This window comes from Mustela lutreola, chromosome 2 (genome assembly GCF_030435805.1).
Source record: "Mustela lutreola isolate mMusLut2 chromosome 2, mMusLut2.pri, whole genome shotgun sequence".
Taxonomy (NCBI): Eukaryota; Metazoa; Chordata; class Mammalia; order Carnivora; family Mustelidae; genus Mustela; species Mustela lutreola.
The window spans coordinates 140,327,788-140,348,923 of NC_081291.1; the positions used below are offsets into that span (position 1 = coordinate 140,327,788).

At 38.2% G+C, this 21,136-nt stretch overlaps 1 protein-coding gene across 1 annotated transcript in view; it reads right to left on the reverse strand.

Moving 5' to 3' along the window:
* IQCJ (IQ motif containing J) overlaps positions 1–21,136 on the reverse strand; it is a 254,592-nt gene that overhangs the window by 48,460 nt on the left and 184,996 nt on the right. Inside the window, exons 2-3 of the mRNA XM_059163659.1 lie at positions 9,379–9,443; positions 2,673–2,753 (exon numbers count right to left, since the gene is read on the reverse strand). Of these exons, the coding sequence (XP_059019642.1) occupies positions 2,673–2,753; positions 9,379–9,443 (146 nt within the window). The remainder of the gene's footprint in view (positions 1–2,672; positions 2,754–9,378; positions 9,444–21,136) is intronic.

Consider the following 21,136-nt stretch of genomic DNA (forward strand, 5'->3'; position numbering starts at 1 on the left):
CAGGGAAGGGAGAGGAGAGTTTCCAGGAAACCAAGCAGATCTTATAATATAGTAATCCTCACTTCACTCACTTCTCTCTACCCACTAGAGGAAGATAGATATTCAGCAGGTTCCCACCAACAAATGCCAGAAGACCCTGAGAGAAAGCCTATGAAGTCTGACAGTGACTCTGGAACCTGGCACAAGGCCCCATCTTTCATATCCAGTGCTATGAAGGACTAAAGAAAATCCTTTGGGAAGTGGGAATGAGGGTTTGCCAAGATCCACCTTGTTGTGAGGATGCCTAAGGTCAGTCTGAGGGAGACAGTCCCAGCAGAGCAAGGGGCACAATGAAAGGCACAGCCTGCATCATTGGTGGGGACTCAGGGGAGACCAAATGACCCTTCTCACAGGGCCCCAACACTTAAGAGCTATTTTTGAGGAAACAACTGACGAGGCGCTAAGTGTTACCATTAGTGGGAATCCTGGGGCAGTTGGGTGTGTAGCACATGGGGGATGGGAGAGGTAATATCAAGGAGAAGGGGCAAGTAGAAAGAGGAGAGAATACAGAGGAGAACGAGCTACACGATTGTAGGAAAGATCTAATGTGTGTAGAGGGGAGATGTTCAACCTGTCTTGAGAGTTAAGAATTTAATAACCAGATTAGGCAAGAGTCAATGAACTGGACTAAATTCTCCGATGGGACTCAAATTCCATTATTGGACAAGATTAAGCTTTCTCTTCCTCATCCCCCTCCAGTGAGTGGAAATGGGGTGCAGTGTTATTAGAAGAGATAAAACCATTCTGTTTGCACCTCACTGAGCTGAGACTCCTCTATCAAGCCAACCACAGGGAAAGTCCCAGACTCTCTGAGCTGGCTGGAATCCCATCCAGAGATTTTTTTTTTTTCCTTGCCTGTTCCTCTTCCTGGCACCTGTCCCTCTGCCTACATATTAGGGATGCTGAAAACCAAAAAAGACCAGACAGGTTTCTTAGCTTCATTTCAGCATTCAAATCAAACACTCCTATTTTTCACACAAACAACTTTCCATTCTAGCACTTTTTCATTTAAGAGGATGTTATCTTAATGAGAAAATTCCTAAGAATAAAGCAACCTCTGTTTGAAAACTCACATCCTGTGTAGTGAGGCTGACACATTGCTTGCATAAAATTTGGTAGCCTGATTTATTATTCACTTAGTAAGCATGACACAGAGCTTCCTAGGAAGGGACCCAACAGGTTCAGAAGCTATGTTTGAACTTTATCTTGAAGGTATCTCTATGTTTTCACTCAGAGACAAGCTTTTTATTGATAACCAGGGTTAATGTAAATTGGCAGGGGTTTATGTTAATATTTGCTTTTATCCAGCAGGATATTATATATCTGTGCATCATTTCTGTTCCTAAATCCATGGTTTATTGTTCTTCAAAGTCGTACACCTCAAGCCTCCCTTCTTCAGGGTGACTTATTTTCTAAAAGATTCCTCTTAGGGCTTTCCTGAAAATGATCAGTCATCAGTTATGAGTAGCCAACCTCAGACATGTTTAAATTCTCAGATACATGCCTCTCAGAGTATTAAGCTTGTGTATGTGCCCACGTGTGTGTGTGTGTGTGTGTGTGTGTGTGAGAGAGAGATTATATAGGCTCTCACTGAAAATTCTTATATGCACTACTGAGGGAAAATCAGAACAGGAAAGGATCACAGAGAGCGAGCATAGTTTAAAATTGCTTCTAAGGTGATTATGATAGGTCCCTTCTCTACTTAAATATGGTTTTAGAAAGTTGCTGTTTTGTTCTAGAATATAGCCTGTCTCACTCTGGAAGTTACCAGTTTCATTTTTGTTAATATTCAAGTGTTCTTAGAATCATCTTTTTTTTTTCAAGATTTATTTATTTATTTATTAGAGAGAGAGAGAGAGAAAGAGAGAGAGAGGTTGTGAGAAAGGGAAGGGGCAGAAGGAGAGGGAGAAAGGGAATCAGACTCTGTGGAGGAAAGCAGACTCCGTAAGGGGCTCCTGACATGGGGGCCCCAACCCAGAGGCTAAAGCAGAGCTTGATCTCAAGACCCTGAGATCATGACCTGAGCTGAAATGAAGAGTCAGAGGCTTAACCAACTGAGCCACCTGGGGGCCCCATTCTTAGCACTATCTTTATATAATAGTCATTTGTAGTTGGGACAGGGATTCACATTTGCCCTTATTAAGAGAGAATAAAAAGGAACATGACAGGAAGTGAATAGGAAAAGAAGAGATTTTTTCCAAATTATATGGATGAGAGGTGGAATGGAAATAGGAAGAAGAGGATTAAAAGTGTTTAAGTGTTTAATAAAAAAATGGCCCAATGTAAAAATAGTCAAGTTGTTCCAAGGTGGAATTAACCAAGTTACTAAGATGAAAGACAGCGGCAAATGCTAGTGGATGCGAAGAGGTGCATTCTGCCTTAAAAACGGAAAAATCAAGAAATGAGGCCCGTGATGACAACAAAATAGTCCCCCATATTATCCAGTAGATGGTGCTGTTTTCCCAAAACAGTTTTGTTGCCGCTCAGAACAGAGGAAATTATCTTTAATAAAATATAGATGTGAAATACATAAATGCTTAATTCTTGTATCCCCAAATTCCAGAGTAGTCTAGAAGTTCAAAAAACAAGAACTGTAAAATTACTGCTTTAATGTAAACTTTGAAATAACTTACATTTTCACCTTTGATTCCAGGGGCTGTAGATTGAGGGGATACTTTTCAATATTATTCTCCATATCCATGGCCAGCTGGTGACTAGAAACAGAAATAATGCCTCAATATAGCTGAATCTAGACAACCTACATGGCAATAAAACTGCTAATTTATATTTATTTGAAAAAGCAGATATACATCCAATTTTGTTCATTTTAATTAATTCAAAGAGGCCTAAAGGTTGCTATTGATGGATAATGGATAAATAACCATATCATAAAAAGAAAATATTGTTTTGCCTTTTACCTTTTCTGTTCTTTTGATTTTTTCCTGTTAGTTCAATATTCATATTTAAGGCATGAGAGTCATTTCCTTTAAGCAAAGAGGAAAACAAAATATTGGGCCGTTTAGGTGGGGCGGGGGGAATATAAGAAGAGTGTTACAAATCCCATGGCATTGTCCAAGTTGTAAAGGAGATTTCATTCATTCTCACTCCAATGGCACCACTGTCATTGAACCTTTCCTCCTTTCATTCTGTAAGCTTCGCAGAGCTCTCACAATGAGAAAAGCATGAATCTCCGCCTTGGAAAACTCCTGGCAGGGGTCTATAGATATAGGATCACTGCTCCTCTGGGCTTATTAGGCAATCACTGGGTGCTACAATGATCAAGGAAGATTTCATGGAGATGGTGGTAGTTGATGTGGGTTTTGAAGAATGGACAAGAATTAAGTAAGTTGAGATGTGAAAGGTAATACATATGAGAGAGATATTAAAACAAAGGATTAGGGGTGATAAAATTCAGGCTATTTTTAGACAATAAAGAGCAATTTGGTGAAAGTGGAGGATAAAAGTAGGAAATAAGTTTGGCTAAGCAGAAAACCAATAGTCACTGGCCACAAATTACATATAAAACACTATCATAGATATTATACATGTATTATCTTAATTCTCACTGTAGCCTCTACCAATTATTTTCCCCACTGTACAGCTGAGAAATCAGAAGCTCAAAGAAATTATGTTCTTGTCACTATACAGCAGAAGCCACATTGAAACTCAAGTCTCACAACCACAAAATATGGCTTGAAGGATTTTAATAATGTATTTACTAAACTTAATCGTACTGACTGGTTTTCATAGGTCAAATATTTGGCATCCTGATCCATTACATGCATGTGCTAAGGGTGTTTGTGTGTGTGTGGTGTGTGTGTGTGTGTGTGTGCATGTGCACGCATGTGTATTTAAATGGAAACAAAAATTTCAGGGTACATTATTTCCTCAACTACATGTAATGTATGCTGATATCTTTTATTATATTTTAGATTTTAAAAATTATATTTCAGTAGTGACCCATCAAATTGATTTAACAAACCATCAGTGGATTGCTATCTACAGTGTGAAAAATTGCTGCAAGGGTGCCTGGGTGGCTCAGTGGGTTAAGCCTCTGTCTTCAGCTCAGGTCATGATCTCAAGGTTTTAGGATTGAGCCCTGCATTGGGCTCTGAGCTCAGCAGGGAACCTGCTTCCCCCTTTCTCTCTGCCTGCCTGTCTGCCTACTTGTGATCTCTATCTGTGCCAAATAAATAAATAAAATCTTTTTTAAAAATTGCTGCAGGGAAACATAAAGCTTTTGGGGTAGGGAAACTTGAATGGGATGTTTAAGGATGTTGTAGGAGTAAGAAAGGAGAATGATGAAAAATATTTAGGAAGGTATTCAAATTGGTCTGATAATAAAGACCAGGACTATGGTTTTAGAAAAGAAAAGAAAAAGATTAAAAGCAATGTGCTGAAGTTATCTAGGATTTTCTCCTCTTTCCTCTTTCGAAAGGAATAACCAAGAGATGGGGAAACACATAGTGGAATAGATAAATTCCTATGTGTTCTATGTAGATGGTGCCATCAGCACAATATAGCTTTGTGGTTGCCTAGCTGGGATGTCCAGAAGTAAGGGAAAAAAGCACTCTTGTTTGCTCTGCACCATTCGTATTCTGGGTCCATTATTAATTCATTCTTATTCACTCATTTGTAAATGTATTGTATGTTTTCTGTATGTGTCAGAAATGATGCAGAACACGAATGATATAATGGTGAAAACACTAGACATGGTCCCTGTTCTATGGTTTTACAATCTAGGAGACAATAGATATTAAACAAATAATTACAAGTTGATGGATGCTATTATAGGGGAAACACAGAGGGACCTAATCCAGGGTTGATGGGCATGGAAATTCTTCTTTTTACAAGTCTATGATCTTGTAGGGACAACAGCCTTATAGTAAAGATAATTTAAGATTTTGTTAATTAGGAGTGCCTGGGTGGCTCAGTGGATTAAAGCCTCTGCCTTCGGCTCAGGTCATGGTCTCGGGTCCTGGGATCAAGCCCTGCATCAGGCTCTCTGCTCAGCAGGGAGTCTGTTTCCTCCTTTCTCTCTGCCTGCCTCTTGGCCTACTTGTGATCTCTCTCTGCCATATAAATAAATAAAATTTTAAGAAAGAAAGATTTTGTTAATTAAACCACTTAATAGCATATTAGCAAACCGGGCAACAGAGATACATGTGAGGTGTTGTGGGTCCTGTAGTTATGCAGCAACCAAAGCCAAAGGTCAAGTTTTCATAAAAAAGAAAAAAATTATAACATTAATAAATTTGCTGACTTGGGGTTATAATTTATATAACCTCAACAAACTCTAAATTATGAATACCTGTAGGTTTAATTGGATAGCTTTAGCTCATTCATCAATAATTACCTGTGGGTAATAAAATGATGATATGTGAGGTGAATGTGTGACCAACAACACACATTTCCCACCAGAAAGCCAGCCTGATTCAGTATTTACAACAAATAGCAATCACCCTGAGGTCTTATTGAAGTTAATAAATGATTATCAAAAATAATATAGTCATAAACAGGCTCTTAATTAATGGTCTTACTAATTACTCTTCTTTCTATGGGCACACAGGAAGCTTTACTGAGTGTGTGTATGTATGTGCACAGAATGCACAGGACTGGCCCTGCATACAGTCTCCAGTAGAACAGAGTTGCGGCTTACCCTCCCTTCACACTGACTGTCTACCACAAAACCCTGTTGAACATTCAGAATAAATGTAATGTTCCAAGGGGGAATAACTGATCAACTGCTATGACACCACTATCACTTAACTTACGGTCATTTCAAGTAGCTGAGATGATTTACATCAGCACCTAAGTCAGCTACAGCTATAATGAAATGCCGAACTGCTCCCTCAAAGTATACCAATTTTTCAATCAAGTCTGACAGCTTTCAAGGACACAGCCCCACCCCAAAGCCAACCAGGAAAAATCTCTAGAATTCCAGGCAAATGGGTATAGGTTGTTAAGGCTGGGAGCCACTGTTTTCTCTCTGTCCTGGACAAATACGAAAGAGAAGCTTACCCCACACGTCTGTGTGCTTTGAGGGGAGACTTTAATTCCCATCTCTGGAATTCCTCAATCATGATAAGGAAAAATAAGCATCAAAGCTGATTGGCCATTTCCAGGGGCTTTTAGCTTCTCCCTGCTTCTGGGTAACAAGGAAAGAATAGGGGAGGAAGGAGGAGGCAGAAGCCCACATATCTGCCATTAATCTTCACAAATCTTCCTGAGAGCAGAGAGCTGGGAAAGATACATGCTGGCACTAGTGAAAAGTTGAATACAGAGTTGTGGGTCAATTAGCAAGGAAAAAACTTCTGGAGTCCACTTCTTATATTAAAATCAATAATGAGATACCAACATAACCAAATTTAATAGATAAAAGTGATAAGGAGAACAAAGGCAAGAGAAATGTAGATAAAATTAAATTTCCTTACAACTTGCAGCCTATTGACAAATACCTAAGATATGCAGAGTATAATATTCCTCAGGGAACTCCTGGCTGCCTTAATAATGTTGGTATTTTGCCAGGGACTAAAAGCAACTTTTGTTTGAGAACAGCCAGACCTCCAGGATCCTGTAAGTCTTCTTTAGCATATGGAAATCCATGTAGAGACTTTCTTTATCTCTACCCTCTCCCCACAACCTAAATGTATATAATCAACAGCTCCTCAAGATCACAGTGCAACTCTTTCTGCTCACCGGCCCTGTTCCCATTTGCTTTAATAAAAACACATTTTTGCACCGACAATGTCTCAAGAATTCTTTTGTTGACCATTGGCTCAGTGGCCCCATGTTAAAAGAGATGAAAGTCACAGAGAAAGTGTGTCCTAAGAGAATTAAGTTACATGAGATTATTGAATAACCAAAAGGAATCTAAAATGTACCAAGACCACTGGTTCTCATCCCCAGCTCCTCATTTGAGTCACATGAAGTCAGCTTTTAAGAAATACTAATTTTCATCCCCAGTGATTCAGATTCAATTTGTCTAGGGTGGAGGTTATGCCAAAGCTTATTTCATTTTTTATTAACTCCCAGGTGATTCTAAGGGCATCCAGGATGAAGAACCACTGATCTAATGTCATTACCACACTAATCTCTGTAAAGGAAAACCTTTCTAGTTACACAGCCAAAAACTTTTTAATTATTATTGTTTACATATTGCTAGTGGTGATGAGGGGGGTGGGAACTGAACTGATTTAGTCTTAGTTATTCATATTAATAAGAGTAGACATGATAAGTATAAATTAAATCTGAAGATAACTCAGAAACTTCATTTAATCAAAGGGCTGAAACTGTTCTTCAAGTGATAACATGGCAAATTTTTGGAATCATGGAGATAGAATGAATCTGAAAGTGTCTAGTCCAAACAATCACAGGGCTGGAAAGAGAAGGAGCTGACATGGAAGGCACGGTGCTATTGTGCACGTCCTATTTAATGCTCTCACTAAGACTGTCAAGTCAGTGTTACTATCTTCATTTTTATTTTTATTTATTTTTTTAAAAGATTTTTATTTATTTATTTGACAGAGATCGCAGTAGGCAGAGAGGCAGGCAGAGAGAGAGAGAGAGGAGGAGGAAGCAGGCTCCCTGCTGAGCAGAGAGCCTGATGCGGGGCTCCATCCCAGGATCCTGGGATCATGACCTGAGCAGAAGGCAGAGGCCTAACCTACTGAGCCACCCAGGTGCCCCACTATCTTCATTTTTAGAGATGAGGAAGCTGGGTTCAGGGGGATTAAATAATTTTTCCAGACTCACAAAGCTAGGATAAAATCAGAAAGAGGAATCACATCCAAGATTTCCCATTTTTAGGAATGCTTTCAATAGCACTTCAGATGGATGGTTATTTCACTCTTGGGAACCCCTAGTATCTGTCATCTCACTCTTTAACTCGGAAGTCCATTCTGTTGGGCAGGCAGCATTTTTATAAAAGTTATTCTTTTTCTGAGTCACAGAGCAGTCTCTCTATAAGTGCTGCTCACTGATTCTTGTTATGCTCTCTAGAGCAAGAAAGGCAATTTAGCCCCCTTTTTAATAGGAAAATTCCTTCAAATGTTTGAGGAAAGCCATTATGTTTCCTCTGAGATTTCTTTTCTCCAAGTACACATACTCAGCTCTTTGTAATAGTTTCACATTATTCCAGAATCCCCATAATTTTAATTAACCTCCTCTGATGCTTTTGGGAAGGTCTATATGGTTTTTATTTTATTTCATTTTATTTTACAAAGACAGAGAGAGAGAGAGCACATGAGTAGGGGAGAGCAAGGGAGAAGGAGAGAGAGAATATTAAGCAGGCCCCATGCCCAGAGTGAAGCCTGAGGAGGGGCTTGATCTCACAGATCCTGAGTTCAAGACCTGAGCCAAAATCAAGAATTGGACGCTTAACTGACGGAGCCACCCATGTGCCCCTGTATGTGCTTTTTAAACGTGATGACCAGAGCCACTGGTGACACCCACATGGGCTTTGCACTGGGACTTAGCTAGAGGTTGAGAGCACTGGTGGCATCCAAATTCTCACCCTCGCTGCTCTGAGCTAAATATCCTTAGATAAGTGCTGACAGCTCTCTGAGCCTCTTTCCCTGTCGATAAAATGGAAATAGTACCTATGTAAAAAGGCTGTAATCAGAATTCTATGAGGAAACATCTGTAAGCATTCACGAATATGGAGGATATTGCAAATGCTCAGTAAATGATAGTTCATTTTCATTTTTTCTTGACAATGCATGGCTATTGATCAGTCTTATATTGTAGTAATATTTTTAGAAGCCATATAAAATCATGGCCTCATGTTGGCAACAGATAAGACCTCAAAGTATCTATTCACAAACTGAAATCAGAATATATCCCTCACATGCACTAATTGCACAATCTTTTAAAACTCTAAATGAAAAATTCACTTGTATCCCTGTTAAATTTCATCTCTTTCTTGCCTTTTTTTTTTCAGCACGATTTTGTTCCATTCTGTAATGTTATTTAAAATATCCATTCTATCGGTCTTACTGTTGTTACTTTGTCCTTTTTGAAAATTTTATGACTGCCTTCCATACACGTCATTGATTAAAAGCCAAAAACAGGGCAGGATTGTCAAGTTTTAAGCCTCAGACATAGCACCACATCTCCATGCATCATATTATTCTGCTAATCAGTATATTGTGTTTCATAGCTCAATTAGGCATACATCTATCTACTGTATCAAATAAGCCATATTCCTGGGTTCTGATTTCAACAACATCATAAGAAACTGTGGAGTTTACTTATTTATTTTTGTCTTGCCAGGTATTTTTTTTTTCTTGCAAGCTTTTTTAACCTCAAACAAAATAATTTCTTGTATTTTTTACTTACTTTTCAAGTAAATATTTTCCATCATTAACTTGTTCTAAAGGATTCTGCAATCTTTTCATTTCTTCCTGTGAAAAAGAAAAGAAGTATAAATTGACCCCATGTACTTGTGGGTAATAATATTTGAGTACAAATGTTTGCAAATTGAGATAACACACTGCTGAGAGTTCTGGACTTTGCAATGGATAAGTGCTTAAACATACAATAAAATTTGATCCTTGATCAAATTAGAATACAATACTGCCAAATTGTGTGATTTTTTTCATGCCACTAAAGATAATACTTTCTGTTATTTTCCCAGAGTGGGGATGTGTGAGGGGATGGATCCACTCACGCTCTTCCTAAATCTACTCTGTCAACAGTGTTATGTTTGCTGGTTGCTGGGTGAAGGGCTCTAATGAGTGTGTGCCAGGTTTGGCCATTCAGCAATCATCCCCTCCTGTCTCTTGGTAACTGTAGGTAAACTTGTCCCTGAGTCACAGTGTGCAGAAATGCACGACACACACACACACACACACACACACACACACACACACACACATCCCTTCTCTGCATTTTAGGCACCCATAGTCTCTGTAATCCCATTCTTCAGGCCATAGTGATTAGTTCAGGGATATGACAGAAGCACTACTTGCCTCTTCACAAAAACTATTAACGTGCCAAGAGGAAGCCCCAATTACACACATTTGTCCCTACAAGACCATCAGGATGAGTCTCAACATGCTTCTCAGCTACCAGAACTCTAAGTCTCCTAGGTCATCCCCCATTACTCATTTTCTTTAACTTTTTACTGCATTGTGCATCCTAGAATTTGACCCTGTCACCCACCTCTCTCCAATCCCTCCAAGCTTTCCACTGAGCCTTTTGGAATTCATAATCTGTCATCAGCAAAATCCTCTATCCTCTCTTTGAACATTAACTTATTCTGACTGTACTCTGCCTCAATGCTCTAGGAAGAGCTAAGTTTTTGTTAAAGCAAGAAGATCAAAGAACCATTTAGAAAAGAGTTTTAGGATATAGGGGACTTGCTGATGACACATTTGGCTGAGTCCCTGAACACACCATCTCTCCTGCAGTCTGCTTAAGAGGCGGTCATTTCTATCCCACATGTTATACCCAGCACAGTCTAAAGGAGGTATGGGACCCCTTCTTCCCCTCACTGATTCATCCAAATCATCCTCACTCCTATGAAATCTTAGCTCCTCTGGAAGTATGCCAGGAGTTTATCCTAAGCGTCTGTCCCCTTCCCTGTCAATCCTCACTCCTTAGGAGGTCTTATCCAGTCCTATGGCTTTAAATTTATATTTGCACCTGACCTCTCCTCTGAACTCCTCCCTTCTACACTAATTTCTTACTTGACAACTCCAGATGCATGTCCAATGGGCATCTCAAGCTCAAAACCAAAGTCTTGATTTCCTTGCCTTCACCCTCCCGCCCCAAACTCCTTCTTCACCACTTTTTCCTCATTTTAGCAAATGGCATCACTATTCACCTAGATATGCAGAGATAAAACCTAGGAATCAGGCTTTACGCCTTTGTTTCTCTCACAACACACAATCAACTAATCTTGTTGATTCAATTTCAAAATATATCCAGAACCGACCTCTGCTTCTCCGTGTGGTCTAAGCGAACTCTGAGTCTCTTATCTCTGTTTCCCATATTAGCCAACTTCAGTCAATTCTCCTTACATCAGCCAGCATCACCTTTTAGTTCCTAGCCTTTTACTTTTTAGTGCATGAAATGCACATACCATAAACATACTTTTTTTTAAAGATTTTATTTATTTATTTGACAGACAGAGATCACAAGTAGGCAGAGAGGCAGGCAGAGAGAGAGGAGGAAGCAGGCTCCCTGCGGAGCAGAGATCCTGATGCAGGGCTGGATCCCAGGACCCTGGGATCACAACCTGAGCCAAAGGCAGAGGCTTTAACCCACTGAGCCACCCAGGTGCCCCCCATAAACATACTTTTGACAAATGCATACACTGGCAGAACCACCACCCAAAAATGAAATAAAGAACATTTCTTTCTCTAGAAAGTTTCTTTCCAATTCTTCTAATTCCCCTCTCCTGTTCTGATTTCAATCATCATAGATTAATTTGGCTTATTCTAGAACTTCATATAAAATTATCTATTCTTTTGTGTCTGGCTTAATTCACTAAACAGTATATTTTGTAATTTGTTGCTCAACCAATATTTATGGTTTAAACTGCACTTTGATACCTAGAGAAGAAATTCTATTTTTTTTTTTCCCCTCTGAATTCTCAAGTATAAGGATTTTGAAGTGTGAAGAACCCTGGAACAAATGCAAATATTTGCTATGGTAAGAGCTACTAACTGGAAGAAAAAGATAACATAGCAGAAAGGATGAAAGCCAAGGAAAACAGTTAAGAAACCAATGCTCTAGTGATGCTGTGAACATCTTGGTCAAACTAGAGCTGGAAACCAACATACTGATAGACTTGTCAGCTTTACAAGCCAATAGATTCTCTCATTTGCTTAAGGCACTTTTGCTTAAGATTTCTATTATCTTTCAGTTGAAAGAATCCAAACTCAGAAATGACAGTATGAGCCATAACCTAGGGCTACTATATACAAAACCCTAACTTAGATGAGGCATGGAACTATAAAAGTTCAGAACCGGGCAGTTCTTGTTTATTTTGTTTTGTTTTGTCAGTGTCTTAAAACATGTGTTATTCAGAAGAATAATGGATAAAGCAGGTCATGGTATTCAGTTCCTTTTTATTAAATACTCCTGCTTTTATATCCAATACTGGTATAACAAACCTCACATGAAGAATAATTCTGCATCTTCTGCAAAACTGCTTTATAAGACACTGTATGTTTTGTTACAGTTTCTCTCGTATAAAAGAATAAAATTTTAGGATTTACTAGGAGGTGATATTTTCCCCTTCTGATACAATATTTCACTTGTCTTCATCAACAATAACAATTTATAAGTCTTACAGAGGTTGTTTATTTTGCCTTGAAGATTAAGCTAAATTAAATACTCCATTGTCAGAATGTTTTCCATGCTGTTAGTACAATTATACCCTGTTCCTTCACTATATGGTGTGTGAAATTCTTTATTTTTACTTTAACTCTTTTACATATGTGCTTTTCACAGTAAGTGGAAGCCAGCAGGATAGCAGCAGAGTACATATATGACAAATAGGTAAGAAAGAGAAATATGTCGGGCTCTTTGCTCAGCGGGGAACCTGCTTCCTCCTCTCTCTCTGCCTGCCTTTCTGCCTACTTGTGATCTCTGCCTATCAAATAAATAAATAATTAAAAAATACTTTAAAAAAAGAAAGAGAAATATGATTGATAGGTAGGTAAGTAGGTAAACAGAACATCTTTTTCACTTCTATACATGGCTTTTTATTTTCAAGGTAAAACTAACTCTTCAGTACTATATACACTGGTTTCTTACTCCAAGAACAAGTCTCCATATTTATCCTCTATTTTCCCTCAAAATTCCAACTCTCCCATCTAATCCTTCATCATTTCCCATCCCACATCCAGTGACATAGCAATAGATGAAGCAGCTGCTATACAGAAAGGAAACAGACTGAGTAAGAATCCATGAAATCCTGAAAACCAAAGGAGGATTTTTAGGTCATAAACTTGTTCTTTTTTTACCCCCTGGATTATGATTAGGAAAGAGACTGAGCTGTTAGTAGTCCCAGGACTTTCTTCTCTAAGATGTGCCTGTGGCCTGCTTTCTTCTTTTCTTTTTCCCTGGGGGTTTGGGGAGCAGGAAATAAAGGGCTTTTGCACTCTATGCCAGCCACTCTCCTTTCCGTGGTTCTTTCATTGCAGAGAGCTTGCTGTGTGGGGAGGGCTTTGATGCAGCACTTTATTCAATCTGACTATCCACGTTCTAGGAAATCGTATTAAACATAAGGTCAATGACTAACAAGAGCTTTCTGAACAGCTGTTCTGCTGACAATTTGGAGGATTGATTTCATCATTTGGTTATTTAAGCTAACTATACAAAAACACTTCAATTCAATTGGCCTGGAATTTCCAAACCATGTCCTCATTTTCTTGGAAATGGATAAGGAAGGTGGTTGCTCAACAGATCTTCACTTGGAGTTTAACTTTTTGAAAGTTTTGTTTCAATTTACCATTAAAAATATATACAAATTGGTCTTTCCCATCACTGGTTTCTCCCACTAGTCCTTTTTGTCTCTGATTTCATATCTGGAAACGTCATTTCCCTACTAGAAACCAACAGTAGCTCCCCACTGCTTTGAGGACAGAATCCAAATTCCGCAGTCAAGGTCTGGTGCAACAGGGCCCAGCAGTCTCTCCCCACTCCACCTCATATGCCCTGCCCCACACACTTCGTCCCTAAGTCTGGTCATATGAAACTTCACATAATCCTGGAACTCACATCCTCTCTTACTGGACATTCCATAGCAGTGTGCCCCCAATTATTCTACTTGTCCACTCCCACTCTTCCTTCAGGAAGCCCCCAACGTTATTCTTTCCCATAGAAGCTTTTGGAACTCGACAGGAAGGTCGGATACCATACCTTGCTTCCTTAGCAAACTATGGTGATCCCTATTTTAACATTACCTCTCTACCTGATGCACCCTGCCAGCACTAAGACCTCTGAAGTTAGGGATGGTGACTTGCTCATGATGAGATGCTTATTCCCCAATAAGGCATTTAGGAGTGCTTAATAAATATCTGTTGAATAAATGAATAATAAATGAATTGAATGTATTGTTCTAACTGAAGTGAAAAGAAATCTTAGTAGCTTAATGCCCCTAAAAATCCCGAGAAATTTTATGTCTTCTGCTGACTCTTCTCTACCTCTCCCAATAAGCTTTTTTTTTAATCATTCAGTAACTTTCTTTTTTATTTAGCATTATATTTTTCTAGCTTTACTGAGGTATAATTGACAATTTAAAATTATATATGTTTAAGGTGTACTATGTGATGATTTGATATATGCAAACATTGGGAAATAATTGTCATAATCAAGCTAATTAACATATCCATCACGTTACAGTTAGCCTTCCCTCCTCCCTCCCACCCTTCCTTCCTTTCTTTTTTCCCTTCCCTTTTCTTTCTTTCTTTCTTTTTTTTAATTTTATTTTATTTGGGGTTTTGGTGGGGTAAAAACATTTAGGATCTACCCTCAGCATATTTCAAGTTACACTACAGTATTATTAACTGTACACTGCTATTCATTGGATGCCTAAAGCTTACTTATCTTGCATAACTGAAACTTTGTTCTGCTTGATCAACATCTCCCTATTCGTACTCTTGACACATCCCCACTCTCCTCTGAGTTCTGGGAGGTTCAAAATTTTGGGCTATATGAACCTGGCCCCTTTGTCCTGTGGCCTTGGATAGGATTTGAGCAGTGGGAGGCACTGCATAAAATCAGAAGTTAGCAGAAGAGAGAAGCTGGACTACTTACTCTCTTTTCTCCTGTCTCTTATGAAAGCACAGACTGGTGTTACTAGAGGCTACAGCGCGCATGGGGTGGCCTCTCCCACAAGGTGGTTCTTGTCCATAACTGCTCCCATTTCTTGACTGTTCAAGGCCTTTCTTTTGTTTTCTTCCTTTGCCTTCCTTATTATTGCCCTTTCTAGCTATTGACAGACCCAGATGCATCACCATCCCTTGCGATTTTCCGTACTCTGCCCATATCCATGTAGCCACTCCATTAACTCTTTCAATCACTCTTTTAAATGAGTCATATGTCTTCTTACTGGACTCTGGCTGATATGTCTCAAGGATCTTAATTTTGCTTTTGCTTGAATTATTCAAGCATAACCAAGACATATAGTATCCCATATCTTTACTCTTATTTTCCCAAATAAAACTTGTGTTACAGGAGGCTGTGAAATGCAGGCTGTACAGTTAGGGGGCATAATTGATTGATTATTTGCCAAAGCCTATGCTTCGCAATATCATAAGAGTTGTTTTGAAGTAACTTGGATGTAAACTGCTAGACTAAATGGCAGATGCTAGATTTTGTTCTTTTGTATCTGGCTGTCCCTCCTACCTTACTCCTGCTGGTTTTTCTCCTGTCAAAGACAGAATATAGCTAAAAGGTTAGGTCAGCTCATCTTTGTGGCTCCTTGGTCAGTCCCTTAATCTACCCAATAATAAAATATTGCTCTTTTATTATTTTTTCTGTCCTTGCCACTTCTACTGTCTAAACAAGCAGGATATGTCCTTTGAACAAGTTTAAAATAAGAAATTCATTCAAAATTATTTTTTCTCTAAAGTGCACTTATATTTTTTCCTTTTTTATTTTATTTTATTTTATTTTTTTAATTTCTTATAAACATATTATGTATTTTTATCCCCAGGGGTACAGGTCTGTGAATCACCAGGTTTACACTTCAAAACACTCACCATATAAAGTGCACTTATATTTAAACACCAAACTTTAACCTTTCTGACTTATATCTTTGGCCATTTTATTCCCAGAGTATCCCAGAGAATTTAAAGTAACTTAAAACATGGAAACAATCTGCAATTTACTTCATTGTGTAGCTATGGGTGACAAGGCCTGTGCCACTTATATACATCATTTTTTGTGTGTTGGAAACAATTTCATGTTAACCTAAAGGTAACTATTTAACAAAAGTTAAGAGTCAAAATTACTTTTGACTATTCTATCATTCAATTAAATATCACCAATCTTCCTTACTGTCCCTCTACATTGGCCTTTTTTAAATGGAAATGTAATAAAGGTACTAAAAAAGGGGTTACTAATGTTTGCATAATATGGAAAAGTAGAAGACACAAAATCTATACTAATTTTAGCTCTGCATCATTAAACATGAAATATTGATTATTGCTCTTTACAACAGAATTTATGAAGCTAGCTAGGCTGCTGTGTCCACATAAAGTGATTCTGATGCTTTGCCCTCAGATCTCAGTGGCTGTAAATGATGCTCCTTGGTGACAGCTGGGAGGCTGGCATTCTGATCCACAGCCTTAAGAGATACATTTCCCAGATTAGACCAGGAATGACCCAGCTGCACAACCCAACTTCAGAAAATTAAATTGGAGGGAGTCCAACCTCTGTTGAAATAACTGTGTGAATTACAATGTTTCCATGGGCCTTGTTATAATGTAAATGTACTTTACAATTTACTGTCATTTCCCTTCTGCTCCTGCTGTGAATATGGGCATTAATAGTCATCTCATATATTTAAAGGCAAAATGGCATCAAAAATAAAAATGCAAGATTCATGTTTCTCCCTTGGAAAGCAGAGACTAAACTCCTTTCTTTTTTGCTTTTGCCATTTTTTAAAAAATAGCATACTTTTTGTTTATGTATTATGTATTAACGGTTCTTATGGCTGAGAGACCTGTAAATTTCACACAGGAAGTTATCTTGCAGCTGAACATGAATTTCTTTGGGAGGAAAAAGTGGCTAATGGGACATCAACAGCTCAATTAAAGGATTCATTCAGGTAAGTTATGGGCATATGAGGTAGTAGACTTAAAAAGAGATTTGCTGGTTTCTAGTACTTTAATGACGTTTTGAATGTCCAACAAGATGCAGAGGGGCTGTGATTTTATAGTGACAATCACTAAGTGAGGTAGTTCCAGGCCTCACTATGCCAGTTCTCATTGGCATTTTTATTTGCTACCTCATACATAGTAAAACTTACAAACTTACCTACATAAGATATGATGATGTGAATTGTTGTGATAGTTCATTTTTTATTCTTATTTGACCAATCAGGCTATGTTCATAGGCTTTAGGACATAAAAACACCCTTGACTGCGAAATTCTGAGAGTGCCAAATACCTGAACTCACTTGAACAGATGCCAAAGAGAAACATATTAAGTAAAAACCCAGTTATGGCTGTATATGTCATTAGTCACCTTGGATCTGAGCTGATTTCAGACTTTGAGATTCTCATGGAGTAGAAGTGAGGAAGGATACTCATCTGGAAGAGTATACCTACCACCACACCATCCACATCAGCCCCTTGCCCTGATGTGAATAATTACCTACAACTTCATGCAGATGCACCAGACGGCCCCAGTGGATCTAGGATTGTCAGACAGGTATTTATACTTAGGCTTAAACGTCTCCTTTCTCCTTTCCCTAAGATTATGCATGGTCTCAAGAGCTTTTGCTAGTTTTAGATCACAGACATTCTAAAATTATCATTATAAAATAAAATGCTCAGGGGTGCCTGGGTGGCTCAGTGTGTTAAAGCCTTTGCCTTAGGCTTGGGTCATGATCCCGGAAACCTGGGATCAAGCCCTGCATAGGGCTCTCTGCTCAGCGGGAAACCTGTTTCTCCCTCTCTCTCTGCCTGCCTCTCTGTCTACTTGTGACCTCTCTCTGTCAAATAAATAAATAAAATCTTTAAAATAAAATAAAATACTCAGCTCATTAGAAAAAGTCTAACCACTCCTACTCAATCTAGGATGTGAAAAATTAAAACACTATTAGCAACAATTTTAAAGTAATCACTCTACTCAAAGTTAATTCAGCTTAACAGCTAGACAACCATGAAAACTCAACTGAGACTGAAATACTAAGTACAATCACGGGGGTATAGATATTTTTACATCTTATATATTTCTATATTCTGGGGGAAAAGTCCTAGATACCATGCATTAAGTGAAAAATTCACATGCACGCAAGCATAAATGTATACATGCCATCAGATAAACAGCTGTTAGAATGCAGACAATAGCAAAGATGGATTAGTGAATCCATACACCGACTCCAGATTTCCTGTCCTAAAGGACAAGAACAAAGCACAGGTAATCAGAACACCATGTAACACCCAAATTATTTATATCTGATTCTAAAATGTATTTCATTATAGTGTAGCAAATGCTGTAACCAAGATTATATTTTTTCCTAGTCCAAGTGGAAAATGAATTTGCAGTTCTTATTTTTTACCAAGTGATATTATGGGGAAACAACCCAAATTCATGCTGGGAAGAGCTCTCCTAACATGCTATGCAGTACCACAGACTTGTCCTCTTTTTGTTCCTTCCACTAACACCCATGGTTGGGACCATAGGGTTCTCATCAGAACCATTACATTGGGTTACCTAATTGTTTTTCTTTAGGTACATTTCCAATAATTTAATTCTCCTACGCATAAACTCTAAACAAAAATAATATCCAGGAGTAAAAATATTCTTAATCCCACAACTGCAATACTGCTCCTTCTATACCTTCTGAAATCCCTTAAAGTTCACTTCAAATGCAATTTTATAAATGTTAATATTTCCTTCCATATTTAATGTCATGTAATTTTTTGAACTACTGTTATCACTACTAACATTTATTGAATTTTACTAGGTTCCAGCCTCTTTGTATAAATTGTCTTTTAAAAATTATGACTGAAGCCCCATAAAAATAGGAAAAGATACAATTATTATTCCCATTACTTGGATAAGAAAACAGACTCAGAAAGATTACAGAACTTGACCAAGGTCTTACAGGAAACATGGCATGTCAACCTAAGCAGTCTGATTCCAGAATCTAAACTCTATCCTCTCCACTCTTTTCCCATGAATGACATAGAACATGCAACAATGTGAGCAGTGGCAGTAATTCACCAATGAGGCCTATAAACAAGAAGTTGTAGTGTTCTGCAAAATATTCAGATTTCTTATCTGAACCAGACTTGTCATCTACTTGCTGTGTCATCTTAGATAACACTCTTTCTAGGTCTCAGTTTCAGCATTTGTAAAATGATAACGACAATGCCTACTCCACAGTGTTATGTGAGGATCAACTAAAATAACGGATTTAAAAGCATTCTTTGTACAATAAAGTACTGGCCACGCATAAGGAGATTCCTTAAGTGCCTGTCTTACTAAGGACAGCAATTAAGTCTCACTTGTTATTCCTGTGGCACCTACCTCTGCGCCTTTTTGCTAGGAAAGCCCTTTGAGCCCCAGTTTCATAAACTTTTTTTTTCTTTTTTTTAAAGATTTGTTGTTATTGTTGTTTTATTTCTTTTCAGCGTAACAGGATTTATTGTTTATGCACCACACCCAGTGCTCCATGCGATATGTGCATAATACCTACCACCTGGCTCCCCCAACCTCCCACCCCCTGCCCCTGCAAAACCCTCAGGTTGTTTTTCAGAGTCCATAGTCTCTCATGGTTCATCTCCCCTTCCAATTTCCCTCAACTCCCTTCTCAGTTTCATTATCTTTAAGATGGAGACACTAATTATACAAAATTCCAAGAATTGCCGTGCTACTTGATTAAAAATTCACATAAAGCATTCAGTTGTGCACTGGGGACATAGTAGATGCTCAATAATGTTATTTTCATTATTATTAAATTTTTATTATATCTCTCTAGCCCATTCAAAACATGGATGTACATCTAAACAACTTCTCCTGGCTCAGTCTAAACTCATTTCCAGTAGTCACTTAGTTCTGTCAATTCCATTTTCTAATTGTCTCCAGAGCATACCCTCCCTATTTGCAATGTCCTTTGTTAAGGATTTATTGCCTGCCAGAGTGAACAACCTAAAATGCCAACTTCATCATTAGTTCAGTCACTTGCTTGAAATCCTTCTTGCTTCCCTTCACTTAGCTGATGGAGCCTAAGTCTCCAGGTGGGACCTCATAGGATGGTTCTGTGTAACCTGCCCCATCTGTCCCTCCCGTTCCTTTCCTAAGAGACCCACCCCCACTACACTTAATCCTCTTGGAACATCAACATGTCATTAAAACCCTGAGTTAAAATCAGGTGCTCAAAAACTTGAAATGATTTGGTCCATGTGTTGAAATAAAACAATGATAAAGAGAAGTTTTTTGAAAAAGAAACACACGAGTAATAATACATTATGGTATACCTGTCATCATTAAATAATAAACACAGCATTACTTCAATTATCAGGACAGTGGTCTCTCAGATACATTGGAACACGTCTCCATACCCAGATAATTGGTTTTCTGCAACCCAAACACCTCTCACACAGCCCCTAAACTCACCTGTTTTACCTGAAATTCACTTAGAGACTTCTTTAGAAAGCAATTATTAAACAAGCCTAATTTTGCTTCCTGACTTGTAGCAAATAAAATAATTCATTAAAGACGAGATTATAAAAAGATGTAAAAGAGGTGACACAGACTAGGTGTGGAAGGAGGAAATAGAAAACTAAAAAGTAAATCCTAATCTATATTTTCATTGAACACATAAAGGAAGATCCTTAACTGCCTGGAATGTTGCTTTCTCTTGAAAACTTTCTGGAAGTTCCCCCCTTTTGAAGTAAATTTTGCTTCTCTGAAATATTTTACAGCTGTATATGTCATGCTGAGAACAGCCCTTAAGATGACCGTATAAGTTGTATTTTATTTTCCTCAATATAGCCTAGGAGTTTAGGGGTAGAATTCTTTTTTCATTAAGCTTAAGTGACTTATCAAACTTACACACCCTATTTCTGGACTTCACAAATGCGGGTGTGCCAGCAATAGGCTAGGGGTATGTGAAGCTTTAGATCAGGGCAAATATATTGAAGATGTTAGTTTTACTCCACGAATAGCAAATGAATGGTTTTAAAATGGAGTTCAAAGTTTGCACTAATTTTAAAATGAAAACAGGAGTTGTCAAACAGTTTTAGGTTTGCATATTGCTATTTTTTCCCATATGCCTCTAATAATAATACTCGTGCGATTCTCTGCCTTCAAAACTTCTGGGTGGAGAATTGATAAGCACTACTCTGGTCAGGATGGAAAGTTACTATCAGGTATTTTTAAAGTTAAGATTGCTGAGAAATAT